At 34.9% G+C, this 24585-nt stretch overlaps 1 protein-coding gene across 3 annotated transcripts in view; it reads left to right on the forward strand.

Moving 5' to 3' along the window:
* The window catches only part of TMPO (thymopoietin), a 28732-nt gene extending 11216 nt beyond the window's left edge, over positions 1-17516 (forward strand). The window contains exons 4-9 of one of the 3 annotated variants that reach the window (XM_081312042.1): positions 4619-4716; positions 12576-12695; positions 12795-12890; positions 13289-13399; positions 14428-14516; positions 15323-17516. In XM_081312042.1, the coding sequence (XP_081168168.1) occupies positions 4619-4716; positions 12576-12695; positions 12795-12890; positions 13289-13399; positions 14428-14516; positions 15323-15608 (800 nt within the window). In that variant the 3' untranslated portion in view covers positions 15609-17516. Of the gene's footprint in view, positions 1-266; positions 3044-4618; positions 4717-12575; positions 12696-12794; positions 12891-13288; positions 13400-14427; positions 14517-15322 lie in introns of those variants that run through there. The other 2 variants (XM_081312043.1, XM_081312041.1) reach the window with 2 other exon arrangements.
* The last annotated feature ends 7069 nt before the right edge of the window (positions 17517-24585 follow it).

Here is a 24585-nt window from a genome sequence, read left to right on the forward strand (position 1 = left end):
TGTCCTTTTAAAAATGATAAGTGCAATGTGATATTTATAAACTCTTGATTCATATGCCTTGTTCATTAGTTTTGTGATTATCTAATTTGACCCAAGTTACTCAAATCTCTAAAAGCTCTGCCTTCTAAGGCACAGTCTGCCAAATTGTTCAGAATATGAAATATAGGGTCTTTTCCTTCAACAGCACTATTTTAGCAAGGAGGCAAGAATAAAACCAGCTCAAACACAAGTAATGCTTAAACTTCCTGCCTCTTTTGCCTCTACAGGAAAGAAGAAAGAACACAAGAAAGTGAAGTCCACTAGGGATTTTGCTCCTTTTTCTGGACTTCCAGCTACTCCCTCTGGTGGATTTTTTCAGGGTATTTCTTTTCCTGAAATCTCCACCCGTCCTCCTTTGGGCAGGACTGAACTACAGGCAGCTAAGAAAATACATACTTCTAAGGGCGACCCACCTAGGGAGCCTCTTATTGCCACAACCTTGCCTGGCAAGAGACAGATGCAGAATTTAGCCTCTGGAGGGAATTTGTTATTTTCCTCTAAGACTAGCCATGATAGGAGTGTAGAGAAAAGTTCTTCGTCATCCTCTCAGCGTGAACTCGCTGCCATGTTGGGCTCTACTGCAGCTTCTCCTTCACTGATTAAAGAAACCACTACTTCTTACTGTAAAGACATAGTAGAAAATATTTACCGTGGAGAGAAAAGTGGAATTCAGCCATTATATACTGAGAAGTCCAATATTTCAGATCAGCGCATTCTCTCCAGCGAAAGGGAAGTACTAGAGGAGTCTAAGAGATCACAAGTAATTTCCCCACAACTTGCTCAGGCAATCAAAGATTATGTCAATTCTCTGTTGGTCCAGGGTGGGGTAGATAGTTTACCTGGGACTTCTAACTCTATACCCACACTGGACATTGAAAACATATGCAAGAGAATTGGTCAATCTAGTTTTCGAGAAACCACTTCCCTGTCTCCTCCACGAAAATTCCCTAGACTCAGTGAGAAGTCAGTAGAGGAGAGGGATTCAGGTTCCTCTGTGTCATTTCAGGATAGCCAGGTATTGCAGGATATACCTGAATCTGAACATATGTCTTCTTTTGCCAAAACTGTTGTCTCTCATGCACTTACTACCTTAGGCATGGAAAAGTCTGAGAAATCACAGCATGATAACATTGATAGCTCAGAACTATCTTTTCCCTTCCATGAATCTATTTTAAAAGTAATTGAAGAGGAGTGGCAGCAGATTGACAGGCAGTTGCCTTCATTGGCACGCAAATATCCAATTTCTTCCAGAGAGGCGACCCAGATATTATCCGTTCCAAAAGTAGATGATGAAATCCAAGGGTTTATTTCTGAAACTATCCCACCAGCAGGTATTCAGGAGGGCTCTGCTGAGTCTTGTGATAAACACTTGGACTTAACACTTTGTAGAGCATATACAGCTGCAGCATCCATGATGCAGATTGCAACCCACACTGCCTTTGTAGTTAAGGCTATGCAAGCAGACATTAGTCAGGCTGCACAAATTATTAGCTCAGATCCTAGTCGTACACACCAGGCACTCAATATTCTGAGCAAAACATATGATGCAGCTTCGTTTCTTTGTGAAGCTGCATTTGATGAAGTGAAGATGGCTGCCTATACCATGGGATCTTCCACTCTTGGTCGTCGATATCTCTGGTTGAAGGATTGCAAAATTAATCCAGCTTCTAAGAATAAGCTGACTGTGACTCCCTTTAAAGGTGGGACATTATTTGGAGGAGAAGTACACAAAGTAATTAAAAAGCGTGGAAAAAAATAAAGTTAAGAGCTAAATCACCTGTCTTATCTTTGATAAGGAATTTCAGATAGTTAAGTCATTCCCTATGTGGAACTGCTCTTTTAGATTTACACAGATAGAAAGGCTGATAAAGTTTTAAGCTTTATTGATCATATATTTGTCTCAAACATTTAATGTTTCCTATTATACTTTTTACAACTCTTCAAAACTGAGAATTTCAATACTAAAATAAGTAGATTCTTCACTATTTCAAATATCATATGCATATTCTTTTCTATCTAGGGTAGAATTAAACACTAATTACACATTTAAAGCAGTGATTTATCCTTTTTGATACTTCACTTTCTAGAAGTTGTCTACACTTTTATTTTCTTTTGTTTGTTATATGCTGATACCTGCAGTAGCATTCATAATATTCTAGATCAGTGCAACTTAAAGTAACCAGTTCACAAACTATTACTGATCCACAGACAAACATGCACAAAAATTTTTAAGACTAAGGGGTTCGGGACATAGTTCAGGAATGTAGTATGTGCAAGGCCCTGGGTTAGTCTCCCCATTCCCCCATTGCTTTTTTAATAAAAGAATTTAAAAATTTAAAAATAAAGGCACTTTTTAGGTCAATGAAAGGATTTATTTATGTAGTACATTTATTGATAGCAAAAGCAGTATATGGCTTTACAATCTGATACAGATGCCTCATCACTTCCGAATTAACTAACAATTCATGGACCTCACTTTGAAAGACATTGCTCTTGTTGGTAAATAGTCTAGGATAGTAAAAGCATACACTAACACTCTATTTTGTCAGATGAACTAGACACTGGAGAGATGGGGCTTTTAAAAAAAAAGACTTTTCTTTTGAGGTATGTGGTATTTCATGGATGATTAGGCTTAATAATCTTGATACGAAAAGCAAATTTATCAGCTTTTTCTTAAAGCCTTAAGAAATCATACTATATCCCAGTGTCTATGTCTGTATAAAACAGTGTATTATCCTGTTTTCATTTCTATGATTGTAAGATAAAAGAATCTGATTGTAGAGACATTGTGGGAAATGGTAGTCTCAGCATAACAGAATATGGTCCCTCAGTTCTCTATCCATTTATTCTTAGACTACACATTACATCTTTGCAGCTTTCTGGGAGTAATTTTGTTATTTGTCTTCTAAAATGTACATGTATACATGTACCTACTAAGTACTTTGTGATTTTAAAAAATGTATTGATGTAGAATGCTCCTACAAATTCAATAAAGTTGTTAAATTTGAACAGTTTTGTGTGGTCTCCAGAAACGTGTTGTACGTGTGCTTTATTCTTGAAGTTTCAAACAAGTTGAATATTTGTGGATGAACATTTCATTTCCATTTCATCATTGAAACTCACTTAACATTCCAATAGTATAATCAAATATTCCAGTTATTGTTGTGTGGATTTTCTTCTATTGAAGACCATGTTTTTATTGACTGTTGGAATCTAAATTTGTAAGGGGAATTAATCTGTAATCAGATAAATTATTTGCCTAATCAGTTTCTGCTTGGCTATAAGTATTTTACCTTGTGCTTTCTAATTCTTAGATTTCAAGTTAACAAAGAATAAAAGTAAATTTTTATGATGCTGAGGGTTGTACCAAATATATCTATTAGTGGCAATGTTGGGAAATGGGGGAATATAGTTGATAGCCTATTCCCAAATGAAGATTGAACTGTTTGAACTAAATTGATAAAAATCACCTTTCTTTTTGGGAAACTTGCAAATAAATTCTAGACTGACTAATATCAGATTGGAAGTTAGCAGGACAAGTATATCATAGCCATCTTGACCACTTTGTAGCACAACTACATTGAATTCATACAAAATTGAGCTTTAAGAATTGACTCCATCCTTGTTTTTTGGTAAGAAAATTATATAACAAATTTTTGGTGGTAGAAGTTTTTAGAAGAGCCAACTGATAACTAAGTTTACTACACTATAATAAATGACCACAAAAATGGGAAAGGTACATATTTTTTAAAATGGAGGTCTTCAAATGACAATAAAATCAAGACCAGAAAAGTGAAAAATTGAAATCTATGAAAAATGTAGCAAATACTGACTCATCTTCAAAGAAATACATTTTTATTATGGGGAAGGGAAAGAGAAGTGCCCTGTGATTGTTGTAACTTTTCTGTGAACAAGATTCCTTCTTATCTCAGTTTCATCTGGACTTTTTGTGACTGCATCAAAAATGGATTAATTGGGTGCTGGTAATTGAACCTAGGACTTTTGAGCTATACCCCTCATTGAGAAGAGACTTTTAGATTGCACTTACTTGTTAATATCATTGACAATTACCATGTACTGTTGTTAGAGGCTTAATATAATACAGATTTTTTTTTTAATTCTTAAAAATCTATGTGGTTTTTCTTTTCCACACACCAAACTTAAATTTAACAAGCTAACTTTTGTCATATAGTAGCAATATACTACATGGACAAAATAATGGCAAACTGTTGACTATTTTAATGTTTTTTTCCCACATTTGAAATTGTTTTTTAGTGAAAAGCCTCCAGGAGTAGTTGGAATACACTTTTATATTTAATTCTATTAGTCTGAGAAAAAGAAAAGGAGAATTAAGTAGGAAGTGGGAATGGGATTTAAAGAGGGAATTTTTAAAAATGGAATATAATAGTAAAAGTTTCTAAGACAAATTGTAGTTAAACAATTTTGGTCTATTGAGATATCACCAATAGACAAATTTGTTTTATGTATTAATGTGCCTAAAACTGGATTCCCAGATTGTGTTAGGAGAACATAACTTACATGTTTCAGAAAGTAATGGTTTCTCCAATATTATTTCCAGACTCTAAAATAGAGCTCAAGCTTGAGAAGAGAGAACCACTAAAGGGCAGAGCAAAGACTCCAGTAACACTCAAGCAAAGAAGACTTGAGCACAACCAGGTATATTTAGCTTTGTAATCAACGTGTACAGATTCAAGTAATCCGATGACACTCATCTGTTATGTTAAATTTGGTTAACAGTTGATACCCAGATTCAGTGTACTATTAACTTGATTTCATAGCTAGCTACATGGCACGGGAAATCTAAACTTTGGGGTATATCAGTATTGTAGGTTATGTTTACTGCAAAAGCAAGTGTTTGATAAAAGTCTCATTTGTGTTTGATTCTGTACTAAGCATGGTTCAAAGTTGGTCAAACTGCCTCTCTTTCCCAGTTGCTGAAATCAAACTCAGGGCCTCATGGGTGCTAGGCAAGTGCTCTACTACCATACAGCTTTTTGAGAGAAATATTTTAAAACATAGAAATGTCTTAGTGCTTTTGGTACAGCTTCTTTAAAAGGCAGGGGGTAGTTTTATATTTGTGTCTTTTTCTCTGGATTTCTGAATTTGCTTTTACTTTTACCTGCTTTGTCTTTTGTGGTGTTTCCCTAAACTCTGACGCTGTTTCATATTCTAGATGAAAATTTGACTTTTTGTGTAAGAAGCAAAATGCAAAGGGAAATTAAGGGGAAAATCAACATAGTTATAAATGAACTAGTTTATAGAGAACTAATTATTGGCTTTAATTTAATAACTTTTCTCTACAGTCTTTTTTCTTGTCCTTAGTCTTTAGTTGAAAATTTTATCTAGTTAGCTATTTATCTTTTCCATGTTCTGTTTATCATTTAAAGTTGCACTTGGGCATGGTGGCATAAGTCTGTAATTCCAGCTACTTTTGAGACTGAGGCAGTCAGGAAGTGAAATTTGAGGCTGTCTTTGGGCAACTTAACAGGACCCTGTCTCAACATTTAACAAAAGGTCTGGGGATATAACTCAGCGGTAGAGTGCTCCTGGGTTCAATTCTCAGTAATGGTGGGAGGCAGGGGGACATGTCCTAAAATGGAATTTTGTGTGTGTTTGTATTCATATGCACATACGCATGCATAGCTGGGATTGAACCCAGGGCCTCATGCGTCTTAATCATGAACCTACCACTGAGTTAAATTCCCAACCCAACATGTTCTTGTAAGCCATGTTCCTCTGTTCATTTGATGTAGTTGATACGTGTAATTTTAGAACCATTTATTAAAAATAAGCTGGATGACTACAGAAAATGTGTAGGGTATTGAATGAATTTTTTTTTTTGTAGTAGTTGGACATGATACGTTTATTTCACTCATTTTTTTTTTTTAATGTGGTACTGAGCCACAGCCCCAGCCCTGTTCTGTTTTGATACAGAACTAAATACCAGAATAAGTATTTCATTGACTTTAGAGTTTTGCTAGCAAAGAGCTTTAGGGTCATATTAAGGAATACAGAAATAAGAGTAAGAGCAGAAGAAATTGGGAATATCATGAAAGGCACTGCAATAGACAAGCATGGAGGATTTTGTTCCAGAATATGAAGGCAAGGTGTCTACCAAGAATGTGTGTCTGATCTGATAGTAGATTAAAGGAAGGTATGGGGTTTAAAGATGGTTTAATGGTTAATTGGGGAATCTAAACTGAGGAGCAGGATAAATAGTCAAAGGAGAGTTGAGGTTAAGGAGTTGACAGGCAGAATAAAACTGTGGACTTATTACAAAAAAATGTAAAACAGAAGAGTGGAGGGAAGAGTTTAATAACTCTCCAGTCAAGGATGTCCTAGTTATCAATATATTACCAATTTAGTTTCATCTTCACCTACATCTTCCATCCAGCTTTTTAAAATGCTTTTGATTTTGTTGTTTTGCCTTTTGTTGGAGTATTTAAAGCAGATCCTTAACATATTTCACATGTTAGTATCAATATTTTAATGTTTATTTCTCAAAGATAGCTATTTAAATGACAGTGTCATTTTCCCACCTAGTAAAATTATTCGTTTTTTTTTTTTAATATCTAAACTGTTCATGTTATTCCAGTTTTAGAAGTGTTGCACTTTTCTATTTTACATTTGTTTGGATCAATCAGGGATCCAGATAAGATCCATACATTGTAATTTATTTTTTAAATGAATTTTTTAGATTTCTAAGTCTGTGGCTATTCTTACTATAACTGCTTTTCTTCCCTCCATTTATTTGGTCTAGAAATTAGGTCATTAGATTCTCTCCCACATTCTGGATTTGATTTGTCAGATCGTGTAATTTGCTCTTCTAGACCCTGTGTATCCTATACACTGGAAGTTAGTCCAATAGATTGTTCATTAATGATAGAAATGTTTTATATCTGTGCTGTTCATTACAGTAGTGTCTAGGGTTTGAACACATGGAATTTGTCTTAGCATGTCTGAGAAACCAAGTCTTTAATTATATTTAATTTAAATTGATACATGTGGCTAGTGGCTTCCATGTTGAACAGAACAAATCTGAAGGGTCGGTTAGATTCAGGTTCAGTTTCTTTGGCAAGAATGATGCTGTAGTCTTCCTATTGATCATTTCAGGAGATATATATGCGCCCTTTTGATGATGCCAAAATTAATGAGTAGTAGGTTCAGATATTGAAAGAATGATCTATCCAATTAGAAGTTTTACATTGGCCTTTCATTATAATGGTTCCATTTGTTATTAATGATTATTACTTAAATCCATTATTTTATTTGAGGTTCTAAAATGGTGATTTGAGGGTTGGGATGTAACTCAGTGGTAGAGCACTTGCTTAGCATGCTCAACACCCCAGGTTCAATTCACAGCAATACAAAAGATAAAATGGTTATAAAATGGTGAAGGCTGGGGCTGTAGCTTAGTGGTAGAGTACTTGCCTAGCATGCATGAGGCACTGGGTTTGATCCTCAGTAATACATAAAAATAAATAAAATAAAGGCATTCTGTCCATCTATTAACTACCAAAAAATTTAAGAATAAATAAATAAAATGGTGATTTGTCTCAGTATCTCACTCCTTTATATCTATGACCAGGATTTTTTTTTTTAAATAAAGAAACATTCCTCATAAATTTCTCAGGTACCTAAAAATAAAATTTTATACAAGAGGCTGGGATTGTGGCTCAGAGGTAAAGCGCTTGCCTAGCACCAGTGGGACCCGGGTTCGATCCTCAGCACCACATAAAAATAAAGGCATTGTGTTGTGCCCATCTATACCTAAAAAATAAATATTTAAAAAAAATTTATACAAGAGAACCAAGAGAAATGCTTTCTTGCCTTTTGTTTGCCAGTTTTCAAATTGATATTAATAATTAATATGTCGAAGGGTTAGCAATAAAACTTTACATATTGACTTGTGATGTACTATGTGTACTATAGTCATTTTTTCCTTCCCCCCACAGCATTAGTTTTGTTTTTTTTTTTTCACAGTGTGCTATCTTTTTTTTTTTTTTTTTTTGTATTTGGACATAATGCCTTTATTTTATTTATGTTTATGTGGTGCTGAGGATCAAACCCAGTGCCTTGCACATACCGCTGAACCACAACCCCGGCCCCACAGTGTGCCATCTTTTGTCAGTGGGAATTACTAAGTTTTTTCCTGTATTCTTTTATTGTCTCCCATATGTCTTTGGTAGTTTCTTGCTAGGGTGCTCCTTCTACGAAGTTGCCATTGCTTTACTCCTTTTCGGAGAAAAGTAAAACATGAATGAATGGTGAACTTTTGGGTGTTACACTTATATCTCTTCTAAAATGCTTGGTATCTTGGTTCTTCAAATGATAGTATATCTTATATATCACAGGTGTTTCACAGTATTCTAACAATAAGATTGCTAAATGTGGTTTAGTACTTTATTTTTCGTTTTCTTTAGGGCATATTTCATTAGGATATAAAGTCAAATGCTATGCTTAAATACACTTGAAAGACTTTTTATTTGTGTCCTAAAGCCACAACTTAATGTACTGTTAGGGGGTTTTGTTGTTTTTTCTTTTTTTTTTTTTTTTTTTTTTTTTTTAAGAGAGAGGAGAGGGGGGATAGAGAGAGAGAGAGGGAATTTATTTACTTTTTAGTTTTTTTTTTTTTTCGGCGGACACAACATCTCTGTTTGTACGTGGTGCTGAGGATCGAACCCGGGCCGCAGGCATGCCAGGCGAGCGCGCTACCGCTTGAGCCACATCCCCAGCCCCTGTTTTTTCTTTTTTTTTAGTTTATGTTTTTTTTTTTTTTTTCTTTTTCTTTAACCAAACTTTGGTTAGTTTCTTTTTGAAAATATAAATAAATGCACAAATTTATTTATACATATATGTGATATGTATGTATGTTTGTTCCCTTTCTCCTTGCTTAAAAGGCAGCCTACTTTGTACATTATCTTTAACCTAAGCACATATCCCAGATCACTCCATATCCGAATTTATCCATGTTCCTCATTGTTTTGTACAACTGCACTTTGTGTTGCAGTTTGTAATTTATTTAGCCACTTCCCTTTTGGTTAATATTTGAGTAATTTTCATTTGTATGCTGTTATGAATAATGCCAAAGTGAGTGTGTATCTTGTCCCCTTTTTTTTTGATGGTGGTGCTGGGGATTGAACCCAGGGCTTTGTGCATGCAAGGCAAGCATTCTACCAACTGAGCTATATCCCCAGCTCAATGCTTGTCTTTTTGTTGATGAGGATTTATTGCCTTTTTAACCTAGCTCTCCTGCGAATGTTCTCAAGTGCCTCAGCAAATGTCTTTTGACCGACTTTTTGCCTGATATATTATCAGAAGGCAATATGAAAACATCTCACTGAACATAGATGATACTGTAATTCTTATTTTGTCTGCAAAATACACAGCAATCACATTTCTAATTTTACATCTCAGTGAGCTTCCTTTTAATCATTGTTTATCATCTTATTAAATAATTATAGTACTGAATTATAATTTTATATTTTTAATTTGGGGGGGGGGTGATCAGGATTGAACTTAGGGGCACTCAACCACTGAGCCATATCCCCTGCCCTGATTTGTACTTTATTTAGAGACAGGGTCTGACTGAGTTGTTTATAGTGCTTTGCTGTTGCTGAGGCTGCTTTGAACACGCAATCCTCTTGCCCCAGCTTCCAGAGCAGCTGTGATTACAGGCAAGTGACATCACACCCAGCTTAAAGTCATTTATGATGTGGGTTCTAATAAAAAATCCTTAGGATATCTTTTTGTTTTAGTCGGACACAATACCTTTATTTATTTATTTTTATGTGGTGCTGAAGATTGAACCCAGTGCTTCACACATGCAAATGCTCTACCACTGAGCTGCAGCTCGAGCCCCTAGAATATCTTTTTTAATTGTGTTACAGGTTCTCAATTTTCCGTAAAGATCACTAATCCTAAATTGGATAATGATGGGAACTAATAAAACTGGTTGAAATTTTCTAAGAACTTATAAAATCTGAACAAAAGAAATATAAATTATTTTTAGAATTCTCAAGTAGGCCCTCAGTCAACCAACGTGTTCCTTGTGTTACCTGCCACAAAAGATTATAAAGAACTTTAAATGAAATTTAACTTTGAAAATGTAAACTTTATTTTTAATTAACCATAATTATTATTTCAGTAGATGTTTGGTAAAGTTTTTAATGGACTATTATTTATTCAATCCAAAACATACCAAAGTTCTGGAATTTGGCCTGGCACAGTAAAAGGGGGTTGTAGCTCAGTTGTAAACACCCATGGGTTCAATCCCTGGTACCAAGAAAGAAAGAAAGTTAATCCTTGAGTTTGGTAGATGATCAATTCTAAGGAAAAAGATTGTCTTCCCCCAGCCCCTTTACCTTCATCTTGGTTATAGGTAAAGTGTCTGGTTTTATTGTGTCACTTACACAACTGATAAACTTAGTTCTTTCAAGTAATGTAATTCTTTGAAGAGTTTTTAAGTACTGAATACATGTCAAATAGACTATCAAACTAAAATATTTTTAAAATACTTCTAATTATTTTGACCAGCATTGAATAATTAATTATTTAAAAGGGAATGATATTCGGGGCTGGGGTTGTGGCTCAGAAGTAGAATGCTCGCCTAGCATGTGCTGGCCCCTATGTTCGATCCTCAGCACCACATTAAAATAAAGGTATTTTGTCCAAGTACACATAAAAATAAATTTTTTAAAAAAGAGACCAATATTCAAAGTAGGATTTTTTTCCTTAACTTCAAGGTGCATGTTAAATCTACTGCAATTATATTAAGCCAGTTATTCCCAACTCTGCACATTAGAATCCTCTTAAGAGCAATAAGAATTAACTGTATCCAGACCTTTTTATTTATTTATTTTTAAATTTTTGTTTACTCATTTGTGCTAGAAATTGAACCTAAGGCATTGCAGACATTAAGCATATACTTGACCAATGAGCTATACCCCCAGCCCTGTCTAGACCCTTTTAGAAGGATTCTGATCTAATTGGTCTGAGGTGAGGGTTGGGAGCATTCAATAGATTGTGAAGCTCTCCCCAGATGATACTCTACCACCAAGATTGAGAACCTCAAATTAAAACTATTATTTTTAAATAATTAAGAATTTGACTGCTATTAAGCATTTATTATGTTTTGTAATTTGCTTACACATTTGTCTTTAGACTAACTATAATTTTACATTCAGCAAGTATTTCCTAATTGTTAGTTGGATAAGGAACACAGATTTAGATTGTGAGAAAAAGTAAACTCTTATGTCAATTCCAAGTACAGATAAATATAAAATCAGATACATGAGACAATGTTCCTTTGTGAGGTTTTGGTACAAATTTGCATATTTTAAAATAATTTTTCTTGATATAGGATAAGAATAAATATGTCTTTAATTTTAACAGACACTAACTTGGTCATAAAACTACCAGTTATCTAGGTAAAATATTATCTTGAAAAGTGACAACCTAGGCACACTGTACTGTAATACTAATAATTAGTTGATGTTATCTAGTTAGAAGGAATTTAAAATAATCATCTGATAATAGTGGCTTCAAAATTGAAAGCTTGTTACTTGGAATGCAGAATCTTAGGTTCCGTTCCAGAACCTCTGAATCAGATTCTGCATTTTAACAAAAGGTTCAGGTGATTGATATATGTATTTGGCCTAATGAATTTCAAACTGTAAGCATCCAGGAACTAATAAAATTATTTCTTAAAAAGGGAAAAAAATCTGTTGATCCCCCCCCCCCTCCAGGGAGAAATTAATCCGGAACTAGAAAGTAGTAACTATCACTATTACCTTTCTATCTTTCTGTATGAGGTGTGGGAGCATTGTGATTTGGCAGTGACATACTGTGTTTATGTATTCACTAGGATGATCATTAGGTTTTTCTTGTTTGATTCTGTTTGTTTCTAAGAGTTTGACACCTGGGAATTTTTAGTTTACATAGCCAAGTATGGTTTATAATTCAAACTGTTTCTATTAAAATAATACTAATCACATGAAAAGAATGTTTGATCTGTTCTAACAGTCAGAAAAGTTCTGGTTGGTTTGTTTGCAATGCTAGGGATCAAACTCAGAGCCTTGCACATGCTAGGCAAGCACTCTACCACTATGCTACATCCTCAGCCAAAAGTTTGTGTTTTTGTTTTAAAAGGAAATTGACCTGCTATATAATAAATGACTTTCATTTAAGTCATGATCATTCTGCTTCTTTGTTGAGACAAGAGTTGCAGCTGCATTATTAGAGCTGCCCAAGCATACAATGAGTCACAAAAGGACCCAGTGATAATTGGTGTCTTTTCCCCTCTTATTGGTGGACTCTTTAGTGTATTTTATGATTCTTTATAAGAGTTTTTCTGATGCTGAATGTTCAATCGGTACGATAGAAATGTTTTGAGGGCATAGCATTATTTGTAAATGCTGGCATTTGGAGATTTGTTGGCTTTGCAGTGTGCTAATGTGGCCATTTTTAGGGTGTTTGTTAGAATATGACTTTTTAATGTGTCAATGCTTAAATAGAGCTATTCACAAGCTGGAGTAACTGAGACTGAATGGACAAGTGGATCTTCCAAAGGCGGACCTCTGCAGGCATTAACTAGGGAATCTCCAAGAGGGTCAAGAAGAACTCCAAGGAAAAGGGTGATGCAAGGCTTATTCCTTAGAATTGGGTTTTCAGATTGGTAGGGTTTTAGTGATTACTTTATATTTATTGTTTTTGTTTTGTTTTCAAACTAACAGGTGGAAACTTCACAACATTTTCGTATAGATGGTGCAGTAATTTCAGAGAGTACTCCCATAGCTGAAACTATAATGGCTTCAAGCAACGAATCCTTAGTAAATATGTTTTGTGAACTATACAAGTGGTCTTCTTTGAAAATTGCCCTTTAATTGGAAATGGGGAGGTGGTAAATTTTGGCAAATCTCAAAATCTACAAATTTTTAATATTTCAAACGGATTTTCCCCCCATATAGTTCTGAATTTTAGAATTTTTCAATATAGCTATTTTATTACAAATAAGTTCAATTCCTCACACAAGAATCCATACTTTTTTACTAAATATTTGAAGAACTATAAGACTTCACCTATAAAGTACTCAACGTGTGTGTTTCTGGGCTCCATTGCCTAAATTTTTGTTAAGGGAAAGTCACGTGTTACAGAAATAGAATATTTTCTTTTTAAGTGTCTGTTATGTTTGGATAATTCTGAGTCTGAATAATTTGAATCTTGGCAGGTTGTCAATAGGGTGACTGGAAATTTCAAGCATGCAACTTCTATTCTGCCAATCACTGAATTCTCAGACATACCCAGAAGAACACCAAAGAAACCATTGACGAGAGCTGAAGTAAATGAATAAAATTTAGATCGATGCTATCATTGATCTTTTAAAGAGGAAATATTTATATTTGGGTTTTTTTTTTTTTTCTCCAGTGGGAGGGAACAGAGCTTTCTTTTCTTGGGTGGTGGTTGTGTGTGTGTGTGTGTGTGTGTGTGTGCAGCACGCGTGTGCACACGCATTTCTCATTTTTAAGACACTTTTAATAGTGAAAACAGAAATTAACTAATATAGTATGCCATGCTAATACTACCCTTTTGCTGCTATGTGCCTTCTTAAGTTCTGGTTTTCAAAGGAGTAGTCATTTGTGTGCTGCTTGTAATATGTTCTATTTGTCATGGATGCAAGTTTAGAAGTGCTGCCTGGGCTGTGAGGGATGCTACATTTTTCTTCTGTCGAAATGTTAAATAATGGGACTTTAAAGTGACTTTGTGTGGTGCTTGAATGGATTAACTCCTGTATAATTATGCTTTAAAGTACTAACTGCATGATACATTGTAATTTTTATGAATCTTTATTAAAGGAGATGAAATTATTTTGATGTGGGTTTTAAAGGTAAACATATACAGCAAAACAAGCCAAAATTTTTTCTAAGCTAAGGAGATTGCATTGCCTATAGTTTTAAACATAAACTAGAATTGGTTAAAGGTCCATGTTAATTGGTCACTTCCTATTTTGATTATTTTATTTTATTATGGAATTCCTAATAAGAAAAAATGTATTCTTAATGTTTTATTAATGAAAAACATGGAAAATCATTGAGGGAATTTACACTGCCACATTAGGTTGCTGAATTTTTTTTTTCCCTGTTTGTTGGCATGGCAGTTTTCCCCCAATAGCCACATTAATATCACTTCATGATGAAGAAATTTAAAGAGAGCCATAGAACTCTGTGAATATCTAGATGGTAATAAATTTAGAAATGGCAGTCATAAAAGCTAGGATAGATTAAAAGGCATTTTTGTTCTCTAAAACTTCTATTTAAAATTATTACACACTTATATTGAATTTTAACTTGTTTCTTTCTTTTTTGTTAGGTGGGAGAAAAAACAGAGGAAAGAAGAGTAGAAAGAGATATTCTTAAGGAAATGTTCCCCTATGAAGCATCTACACCAACAGGAATTAGGTACTTGGAAATACTGAATCAAGTATAAGTGTACTCTGCTAGGGAATTCTTCATTCTTCATTACAAAGTTATTTTACTCTGTTTTCAGAATTAAACTGTTCTTTGGGGAACAGATTAATTCCCCTAAGCCACAAGTTATTCGTGTCCTTGAAAGTTGAATCATTTTCAAAATTAACTTGTCAAAACAACTAATAAAAAAAATTAACTTGTCAAGTTGAAGGATTATAAATAAATCTTTTACCTTCTATTTATTTAATTTTATTTATTTGGCAGTACTAGGAGTATAACCCCAAGCCTTCAGTCTCTTCCCTCATTTATTTTTTATGGTGCTGTGTTTGAACCCATGGCCTTGTCCATGCTAAACATGTGCTCTCCCACTAAGCTATATCCCAAGCCCTGAAGGAAATCAATTATTTCGTGCATTTATCCTTTCTAATTGAAAAAACTGGAGTTAGATTTACCTGTTGAATACTTCCTTACTGAAAGAATCACAGCCAAAACCTACCTTATGTTATAATTTTCTCCTAAATATACTTGCTTTGAAAATAACTTTTAAGGCAAGTCCAGTGAGCATTTATCAATGTTCTGCATATTATTTTCTAATAAAAGATACATCTGACATTTAAAGTGGAAAATGTTTAGAAGTTTTAAATTGACTTGACCTTGTGGCTTTATATATATCAATTTTGTACTGCTGCCTCATGGAATATTCTTAGAATTAGAAGTGGTATGACGTTTTATGTTACTTGTTCAAATCATGAACTCATCTAAAATTATTTTTCTCTTTCTCCTTTTACTTTCAACAGTGCTAGTTGCCGCAGACCAATCAAAGGGGCTGCAGGCCGGCCATTAGAACTCGGTGATTTCAGGATGGAGGAATCTTTCTCATCTAAATATGTTCCTAAGTATGTTCCTTTGGCAGATGTCAAATCAGAAAAGACAAAAAAGGGACGTTCCATTCCCGTATGGATAAAAATTTTGCTGTTTGTTGTTGTGGCAGTTTTTTTGTTTTTGGTTTATCAAGCTATGGAAACCAACCAAGGAAATCCTTTCTCTCGTTTTCTTCATGATGAAAATAGAAAATCCACCTGAATTATATCACTTTGGCACATTCAACTTGGTCTCCTATTTTTAATAACTAGAAAAACATTTGTGTATATTTGTTGACTCAAGAACTAAAAATAATGTGATTTCACTTCAAATTTAATATTCCATGGAAAAGCAAACAAGATATCTGAATGAACTTCATTTAAATGTTTTGGACTTTGGACTAGTGGGAGATCACTTTGTGCCATATGGATAATCTTTTTTAGCTCTGGAACTTTTTGTAGGCTTTATTTTTTTAATGTGGACATCTTATTTCATTTTGGGGAAAATATATTGTTTTGTGTATTTGGAAAACAAGAAGGGCAAAACATGGTAGTATAATGTGAAATTACACATTTAAATACTTTGAATTCTTACAGAAAAGATTAAGAATTATTCTCTGAATAAAATTTTACAGAGGTGGAACATTGAAATTTGGTAAGAGAAAGTAATTTGGTTGTACTTTTGTAACTGAAACAGTTTGACAGTGTTTATGAGGGAAAGTACAGCAATAATCTCTTCTGTAACTTATTAATAGTAATGTTGCTATTGTAGCCCTATCATACTCACTTTTTAAAAGATTTCTAATATCATGAATGTCCTCTTTCAGTAAGACCCATTTAAATACAATTGATTTTTAGCAGGGATCTTTTAGGGTGACATAATACTTGTTTTAGAGAACTAGCTGGCTGTACATGTTAGCTAGCTAGAAGGCTAAAATTGGAAATTTATACTTTTTATTTACAACTGAAGATTCTGTCAATCCAATTTACTACCAGAATTTTTTTTTTTTTTAAGAAAAGTAAGTGTGTGTATGTGTTTTGTTTAAAAGTTAGAAATTTAAATACTGGTGTTGTTCCATTTGGATTCTTTGTTGCATTGTCTTCTATTACCAAAAACAAACTTTTGCCAAGTGTTTTTTTCTCCCCTATATTTCCAGCTATCGTTTAATTAAAAAGTAAAAAAGTATTTGCTTTTAAACTACATACAAGTAGTAGTTAAAGTTGTAAACTTTCAGTGCAAAGTGGGCATTATGATTTTGTATTCTCTTGAAATATGGTTAGCTTTATCTTTGTGGTTGATTTATTTTAACTTTTTAGCTAAAATTTACCTCATGTATAACTTGGTTGCATAAAATTGTAGGTGATGGAAAGAAATTTCAGTAGAATCAGGTAAAACATAAAAACTTTAAACTTAATCATTTGATTTGCAACTTTATCGTCATTGACCTTAAAGCACACTAAAAACATAAGTTATTTTTAAAATGCCATCCAAAATAAAAGATAATTTTAACAAAGGAAGAAATTGAAGGTGTATTTAGACTACCAAACTTTTTGTTTGAACTAGCACTGTTCTGATTTTTAGATTTTAGGTATTTTGTAGACATTTTTACTCAACTTCTGCAAGACCAGACCAGACACACTTATAGGTCTGATTCTGCAGAGGCACTCATAGATCTGAAAAGCTTTCCTCTTTGAATTAAAATGTTGCTTTGAGATGAGCCACAGAGGAGGCATGTTTTACTCAACTTTTCAACTATCAGGTAATATCCATCTACACTATTTTTTTTGTTTTCAGACTTTTTTCCCATATTGTTTTCAGTTGTTTGGTTATAATTAGAAATTGTGAGGAACTCCATTTAATGTTTAAAAATGTGAGGAGATAAATCAGACTTGACATTTATGTAAGATCAGTTCTCTAATAGGAAAAGTATGGTCCAAAATAGCAAAAGGACTGGGTAAAACGTGTACTCTTTTTTTAAAAAACAAACATGTATATGGTCTTTTGTCTGTGTCTGTTTTATTCCACTAGAGTAAATGTGTCCTTGTTGTAAACACAAAGCATTTCTTCCTGATTAAATCATAGGTGTAGATTTACAGTATAATTCAATAATAAAAAAATAATTAACCTCTAGTTTTGTTGTTGCAATATATGATTTTTAGATAGCTCAAACAATAAGATTTCTAGGTAAAATTTCTCGTGTATTTATGGATTGAGTTTTAGTTCTCATTTCAGTCTATTCCTATGTGTGTTACTTCTAATTACTGTAGTAATCAGGTCCTCATTTGTTCATAAGTAAGCAATGTACGTCTATTATATCTGCAGAATGACGTTAAGTCTCCCATTTCCTCTCAATACTAGCCCCAACTTTACTGTTGTTAGAACTTATCTGTGACACTCTTGCATTGAGACTAAGCCAAAGTGTCACTGTTGTATTCATTGTGGAGTCGTGTTCACAAGATGAAAGTGCTGTTGTTACATCTCTGATTTGTGTCTCCAATGGTGATCTTATTAACAGTGGTTTTTAAAGTAATAAATACACTATAATTAATTGGAAAGTAATTAGTGTGAAAGGTTTAAAATAACAATTTGTTGCATGCTTACCATGTGCCAGGTAATATTACTCTTATGCCCTTGATATGTATTGACTCAGCCTTCCTGATAATCATGTAAAGTAGGTATTATTCTCTCGTGGCAAATGAGAGAATGGATGCCCAGAGAGATTATGCTCAGCTGAGAAATGATGGATCTATTTGCATATGTTAGAGGGGACCAAATACACATAATCATTTCTCTATTCAGCCCTGTTCCTTCCATGATTTTGGTGGTGCATCTCTTTTAAATTTCTAAATAGGGTTTTTTTAGGGTTAAGTATTTCACTGCTAGCTTTACTATTTTTGTTTTGATTAATCACTTCTTATTTTAATTGTTATTAGCCATTTGAATTTAAGACTTCCTAATTTTTGTTATTTCATCTGTTTTCTATCCTTCACGCAGCTTTTTGAAGTATCTTTTGCTGTCATCTTTGTCAATTGTGTCGAACACATTTTTATTTCTTTATTACTGATGTAGTTTTAGCAGGAAGAGAGCAATCACATATCATCCTTGTCGCCAAAGATTTGGGTAAGAAGAACTAGAGAAGCACCATCAAATTGGGTCATTTCGTAGGTTTTTGTTGTTGATTTTTTTGTGGTGCTGGGGATTGAACAAACAGGGCCTTAAGCATACTAGGCAAGTACTCTAGCATTGGGTTACATCCCCAGCTCGAGACATGGGAGTTTTGAGTACAGGGGAATTCCTGTGTTTTGTAATGTTCTCCTGAGATTGAATCATTAGTTAAACTGACAGTGGCTTTTATGCTATATTCATAGTGGTTTAAAAGTTTTTCACCACCTTCTTCAAGAAACATTTATTCCAAGCCCCCTTTGTGCCAAATACATTAATGTTTGGTGCATGAGTGCAGTTTTGGAAATAATCTTTGAGCTTGAATTGGGCATTCTTTGGGCAAGGTGGGTTTGTTGTTGTTGTTGTTTTTGTTTGTTTTTTGTGGTGCTAGGGATTGAACCCAGGGCCTTGTGCATGTGAGGCAAGCACCTCTGCCAACTGAGCTATATCCCCAGCCCAACAAGTGGTATTTTTTAAAAAAGTATTTGACCATCCTATTAAATAATAGTCATATAAATTTATTAGGAGTTTAAATATTTTTTAATATTTACTTTTTAGTTTTAGGTAGACACAATATCTTTATGTGGTGCTGAGGATCGAATCCAGTGCCTCATGCATGCTAGGTGAGCACTCTACCACTGAGCCATACAACCCCAGCCCAGCAGTTTAAATATTGATAATTATTTTTTATCATATTAACCTTGTGTTAAATAGGACCAAAAACTTGTCAAAACTACAATCCAAAAGCTTTTATACTAGATCACTACTGACTTTGTTGTTCAAAATTTAACATATAGATATTGTAGCTGTGAATAATTTCAAATGGGAAAGAAGTGTGAAGCATGTGTTTTATTCACATTAATAATAGTTTACTATTTATTTGTTTCTGGTTTGGGAAAAGAAGACTTATTATTTTATAGAAAATTATGTCAAAATCTAGCTAGTTACCTGCATGCCATGGCACAAACCTCTAATCCAGCAACTCAGGAGACCTGTGGGTAATATTGCAAGTTTGAAGCCAGCCTGGGCAATTTATGGAGACCCTGTCTCAAAATCAAAAAAGGGCTGGAAATGTAAGCTCAGTGGTAGAGCACCCAATCCAGTAGCCTGAAATAATTGCCACAGTTTCTGGATCATAAGTAAGGAAGGAGGGCTGGGGATGTGGCTCAAGCGGTAGCGCACTTGCCTGGCATGCGTGCGGCCCGGGTTCGATCCTCAGCAACACATACAAACAAAGATGTTGTGTCCCCCGAAAACTAAATAAATATTTAAAATAAATATTAAAATATTAAAAAAAATAAGGAAGGAAGGAGCTGGGTAGTTCTGGATCAGTATCTCATGACTTTGCAGTTATGCCATCACCATGGCTACAGTATCATCTGAGGGATCAGGAGGGGAGAATCTGCTTCCAAGCTCAGAGTAATTGTCATACCCGAGTGCCTTCTTGACATAATTGCAGGCTTCTCCCACATTAACCCAGGTGCACCCAAGATAGAGATTTGGTGCCTATAGAAGACATACGTGTTCATCAGTCATGTGTTTCTGGGCCAAACCTTCCTGTTAGGAATGACCTCCAGAACAAGACAGAACCTCTGACAGCCTCTGATCAGTTGTTTAGGAAACAAGAGTCTTTAAGCATTGTGACCAGCAGGTCTTGAGTCGGCCTTAAATGTATACTGACCAAAAAAACCACAGTAATCACATACAAAAAATCTGACTTTTTCAAAAGAAGGAAAGTAGAAAATACTCTACTTTAAAATGAATAAAAGGGAAGATGCACAAGTCTCCAATTTAACATACTTGATGGTAAAACCTCCCCAGTGTTTGCTTTTGGGTTATTTTGTGTGCTGGGCATGGAACCCAGGGCTTTGTATATGCAGCAGATGCTCTACTACTGAGCTCTAAAGAGAAGAAAATAATGATCAGAAACATCAAAATACCAATAACCTGTGGAAAGGAGGACTTTGTGATCAGAAAAGTGTTCAGAGGGGAAGGAAAGTGAGGGCCATGCTGTATTTACTGATCGAAGTGTTGCTTTTGTGATCATAAATTTTACCTTTCTATGTACCTTGTTTCTGATATAGCTTGTGATTTTTTTTCTTAAAATTCAGAAAAGTTCCCAAGGCGAAGGAGAAAGTGATTTTTGTTGGTCATATGTTGGACATAGTTTTTCAAGAGTTGATTGTGTCTTGCCCAAATATTCAAAAGAGTCTTGAAAAAACAAAGTGACAGGTACCATACTTTCTAATTTCAAAACAATGTGGTGCTGGCATAAAGACAGACAGGCAATGAAGTAGGATAGAAATCCCAGAAATAAACCCTCACATTTACTGTCAGATGACTTTTCTCCAAGGGCACTGTATACAGGGAAAGGTTGATCTCTTCTGCAGTAGTAAACTGGATATCCATGTGCAGAGGTGTGAAGTTGAACCCTTACTGTCCTCCATATTTAAAAAAAAAAATTAACTCAATGGATTAGAAATATAAATTTGAGACCTAAAACTATACAATTTCTAGAAGAAAACAGGGAAAGCTTTAGCAGCAATTTGCTTGCAGTAATACCAGAAGCACAGGCAACAAAAGGCAAGAGAAAAGTGGGCTTACATCAAACTTCAAAACTTCTGTGTATTAAAGGACACAATAAAATGAAATGATAATCTGTGGAATGGGAGGAAATATTTGCAAAATCTGATGGGGATCATGTCCCAGAACATGTGAAGAACTTAGAACAACAAAATGGTCTATTTATGGGCAAAGGGAGCTGGGTGCAGTGGTGTGTACCTGAAGTCCCAGGTTGGGAGGCTGAGGCAGGAGGGTCACTTAAGCCCAGGAGTCCGGGGCCAACCTGGGAAACCTAGTGAGACCCTGTCTCACAAGGAAAAGGTGGGTGGGGGGGGAGGGTTTATTACACATTTCTCCAAAGAAGATATATAAATAGACAATAAGCATATGAAAATTTGTTAAACATCACATAATCAGAGAAATGAAAATTGAAAGCAAGATCACCTCATATCAGGATGGCTGGTCAAAAATTACAAGTGGTGACAAGGATGTGAGATAATTGGGCCCCTTATACACTGGTGAGAAAATAAAATGGTACAACCATTATGGAAAACAGTATAGTCAGCCCTCAAGTTAAAAGTGGATTTGTGGGACCTGGGGATATAGCTCAGTGGTAAAGCACTTGCCTAGCACGCGTGAGGCACTGGGTTAAATCCTCAGTGCCACATAAAAATGAATAAATAAAGGTATTGTGTCCATCTAAAAAAAATGGATTTGTATGATTCAGTAACCACCCTTTGGGGTATATATCCAAGAGAATTCAAAGTAGGCTCTCAAAGGCAATTGTCACAGGTGCAGTGGCACATTCCTATTTTAATTCCAGCAGCTTGGGAGGCTGAGGTGTGAGAATCTTGAGTTCAAAGCCAGCCTCAGCAAAAACAAAATGCTAAGCAACTCAGTGAGACCCTGTCTAAATAAAATATAAAATAGGGCTGGGAATGAGTGTCCCTGAGTTCAGTTCCTGGTACCCAGAAAAAAAAAAAAATATATATATATATATATAGCCTGCTCATAGTAGTGTTATTTAAAATGGCCATGAGGTGGAAGCAATTCAGACATTCTCAAAAATGTGGCATATGTGCACAATGAAATATTGTTCGGCCGTGAGATAAATCCTGTCACTGTGAGATAGATGGACCTTGAAGACATTACAGTAAGGGAAGTAAGTCACAAAATCTCAAATGCTGTATTATTTCATGTCAGAAGTCAACACAAAAACTAGAATGGTGGGCTGGGGATGTGGCTCAAGTGGTAGCGCGCTCGCCTGGCATGCGTGCGGCCCGGGTTCGATCCTCAGCACCACATACCAACAAAGATGTTGTGTCCGACGAGAACTAAAAAATAAATATTAAAAATTCTCTCTCTCTCTCACACCCTCTCTCCTCTCTCACTCTCTCTTTAAAAAAAAAAAAAAAAACTAGAATGGTGAGGCTGGGGATGTCCTCAGTGTTGGAGGACTTGCCCAGCATTCGTGAGGCCCTGGATTTTATCCCTAGTACTGGGGAGCTGGGGGGAGGGAGAAAAAGGTGCCAAGGCTGAGGGTAAGGGAAGTAGAGAACTGGTATTTAATGTAGAATTTCAGTGTAGTCAGGCATAGTGGCGCACACCTGCAATCCCAGCAGCTCAGGAGGCTAAAACAGGAAGGTCACAAGTTTTAGCAAAACCCTATCTGACTCAAAAAGGGCAGGAGTTGTGGCTTAGTAGTTAAGCACCCCTGGGTTCAATCCCCAGTACCCGCCCCCCCCCCGAAAAAAAATCCACCTTTGAAAGGTGAAAAAACCCTGGAGATGGGTTGCACAACAAAGTGAATATACTTAACGCTACTGAACTGTACACTTGCAAATGGTTAACATGGAAAAATTTTTATTACCTTTTTTTAGCCACAATTTAAAGTTTTTAAAATTTTTTGTGGCTGAATCTAAAATTCTAAATTTTTAGCCTAAGTAAAATGAGTGGGTCATGCATAAAATACATTACTTAGGTATCTTCATAATTATTTTGTGTTAATTGTGCAAAATTCTAATTTACAAATGGTAAACACTTTTTTCAAGCTTTATCTGCTTTTTAAATTCTTTTGTTTCCAAAATCAGGGACTCAAGTCTGTATTTGTAAATATGCTGTTCCATATTTCAACTATATAGTCATCTCAAAAGACACAGAAAAACCGTTCAATTAAATTCCCATTCATTATTTTTAAAAATTTGAAATCTAGCAATAGAAAGAAATATCCTTAATTTCTACAGGTTAATTTATCTGTCAAAACTTGGAGTTGTGTTAATAGTAAAACAACAAGTACTAAATAAATTGTTCCTAAATTGTTACTTTAGGAAAAAAGAATGCTTACTGTCTTCACTACTTGTTCATTTCAAGGAAGATTAAATCTTTCTTTTGCAGCTGAGGAAACTATAGCCCAAAGGCATTAAGTTATTTTCATGAGGTCACACAGTTTGCAGATCAAAACTGAAGTTTTAAATTCAGATCTGTCCCAAGGGTTTGTATTCTTACAAAAGATTGTCAAACCAGGCACAACTAAGCAAGTAACTCCAAACATTCAGACTCTGCTCTGTATATAAATAAATATTTGGTGGGTAACACTGATTAATAAAATAATCAATTTCACATAATGTGGAATTTTTTTCTTTGATTAAAGGGCCTGAAGGGCTTCAAACTGAAGCCTATTTAGTGGAATGGAGAAATAATATCTGCTTTTCCAAAGCAACACAACAGTGACCCATTTCCTAGACTATTAAAAGTAGGTAGAGGATTCCTGAATCACAGTGGTTTAACTTACAAGTGTTCAACTTTATGATGGTGAAAAAGTGATACATATTCAATGGAAGCCATACTTAGAATTTTTTATTTTTTATCTTTTCCCTGACTGATTCCCAGTATGTGGGGTTCAATATTGTCTTAGGATGCTGGGTAACTCCCAGTCACACAATCTCAGAAGTGAAAAATGGATGCTCTACAGTATACTGTACCACCACCATTTTCTGGATGCAGGTATTCACTGTTACATGAGACATTCAACCCTTTATTATAAAATACTTTGGGGCCTGGGGTTGTGGCTCAGTGGTAGAGGGCTTGCCTAGCATGTGTGTGGCACTGGGTTTAATCCTCAGCACCACATAAATAAAATTATGGTGTCCATCTACAACTTAAATAAATAAAAGTACTCTTTGGTTAGAAGATTGTACCCAACCGTGGGCTGTGTTTTGAACCCATACTAGGCTGCACTGTGACATTCATAGCTCAAATGAATTAAATGTTGTTATAGCTTGGGTAAGAGGTGTCCTCCAAAAGCTATGTAAATACAGGAATATTCAGAAGTGAAATGATCAAATTATGAGAACTGCCATCTAATCGGATTAATCCACTTAATGGATTAATGATTTTGAATGGATTACTAGGTGGTAATTGTAGGAAGATGGGACATGACTGGAGGAAGTGAGTCATAGGGGCGAACCTTGGGGAT

This window comes from Spermophilus citellus (assembly GCF_964194105.1).
Source record: "Spermophilus citellus genome assembly, chromosome: 10".
Classification (NCBI taxonomy): Eukaryota; Metazoa; Chordata; class Mammalia; order Rodentia; family Sciuridae; genus Spermophilus; species Spermophilus citellus.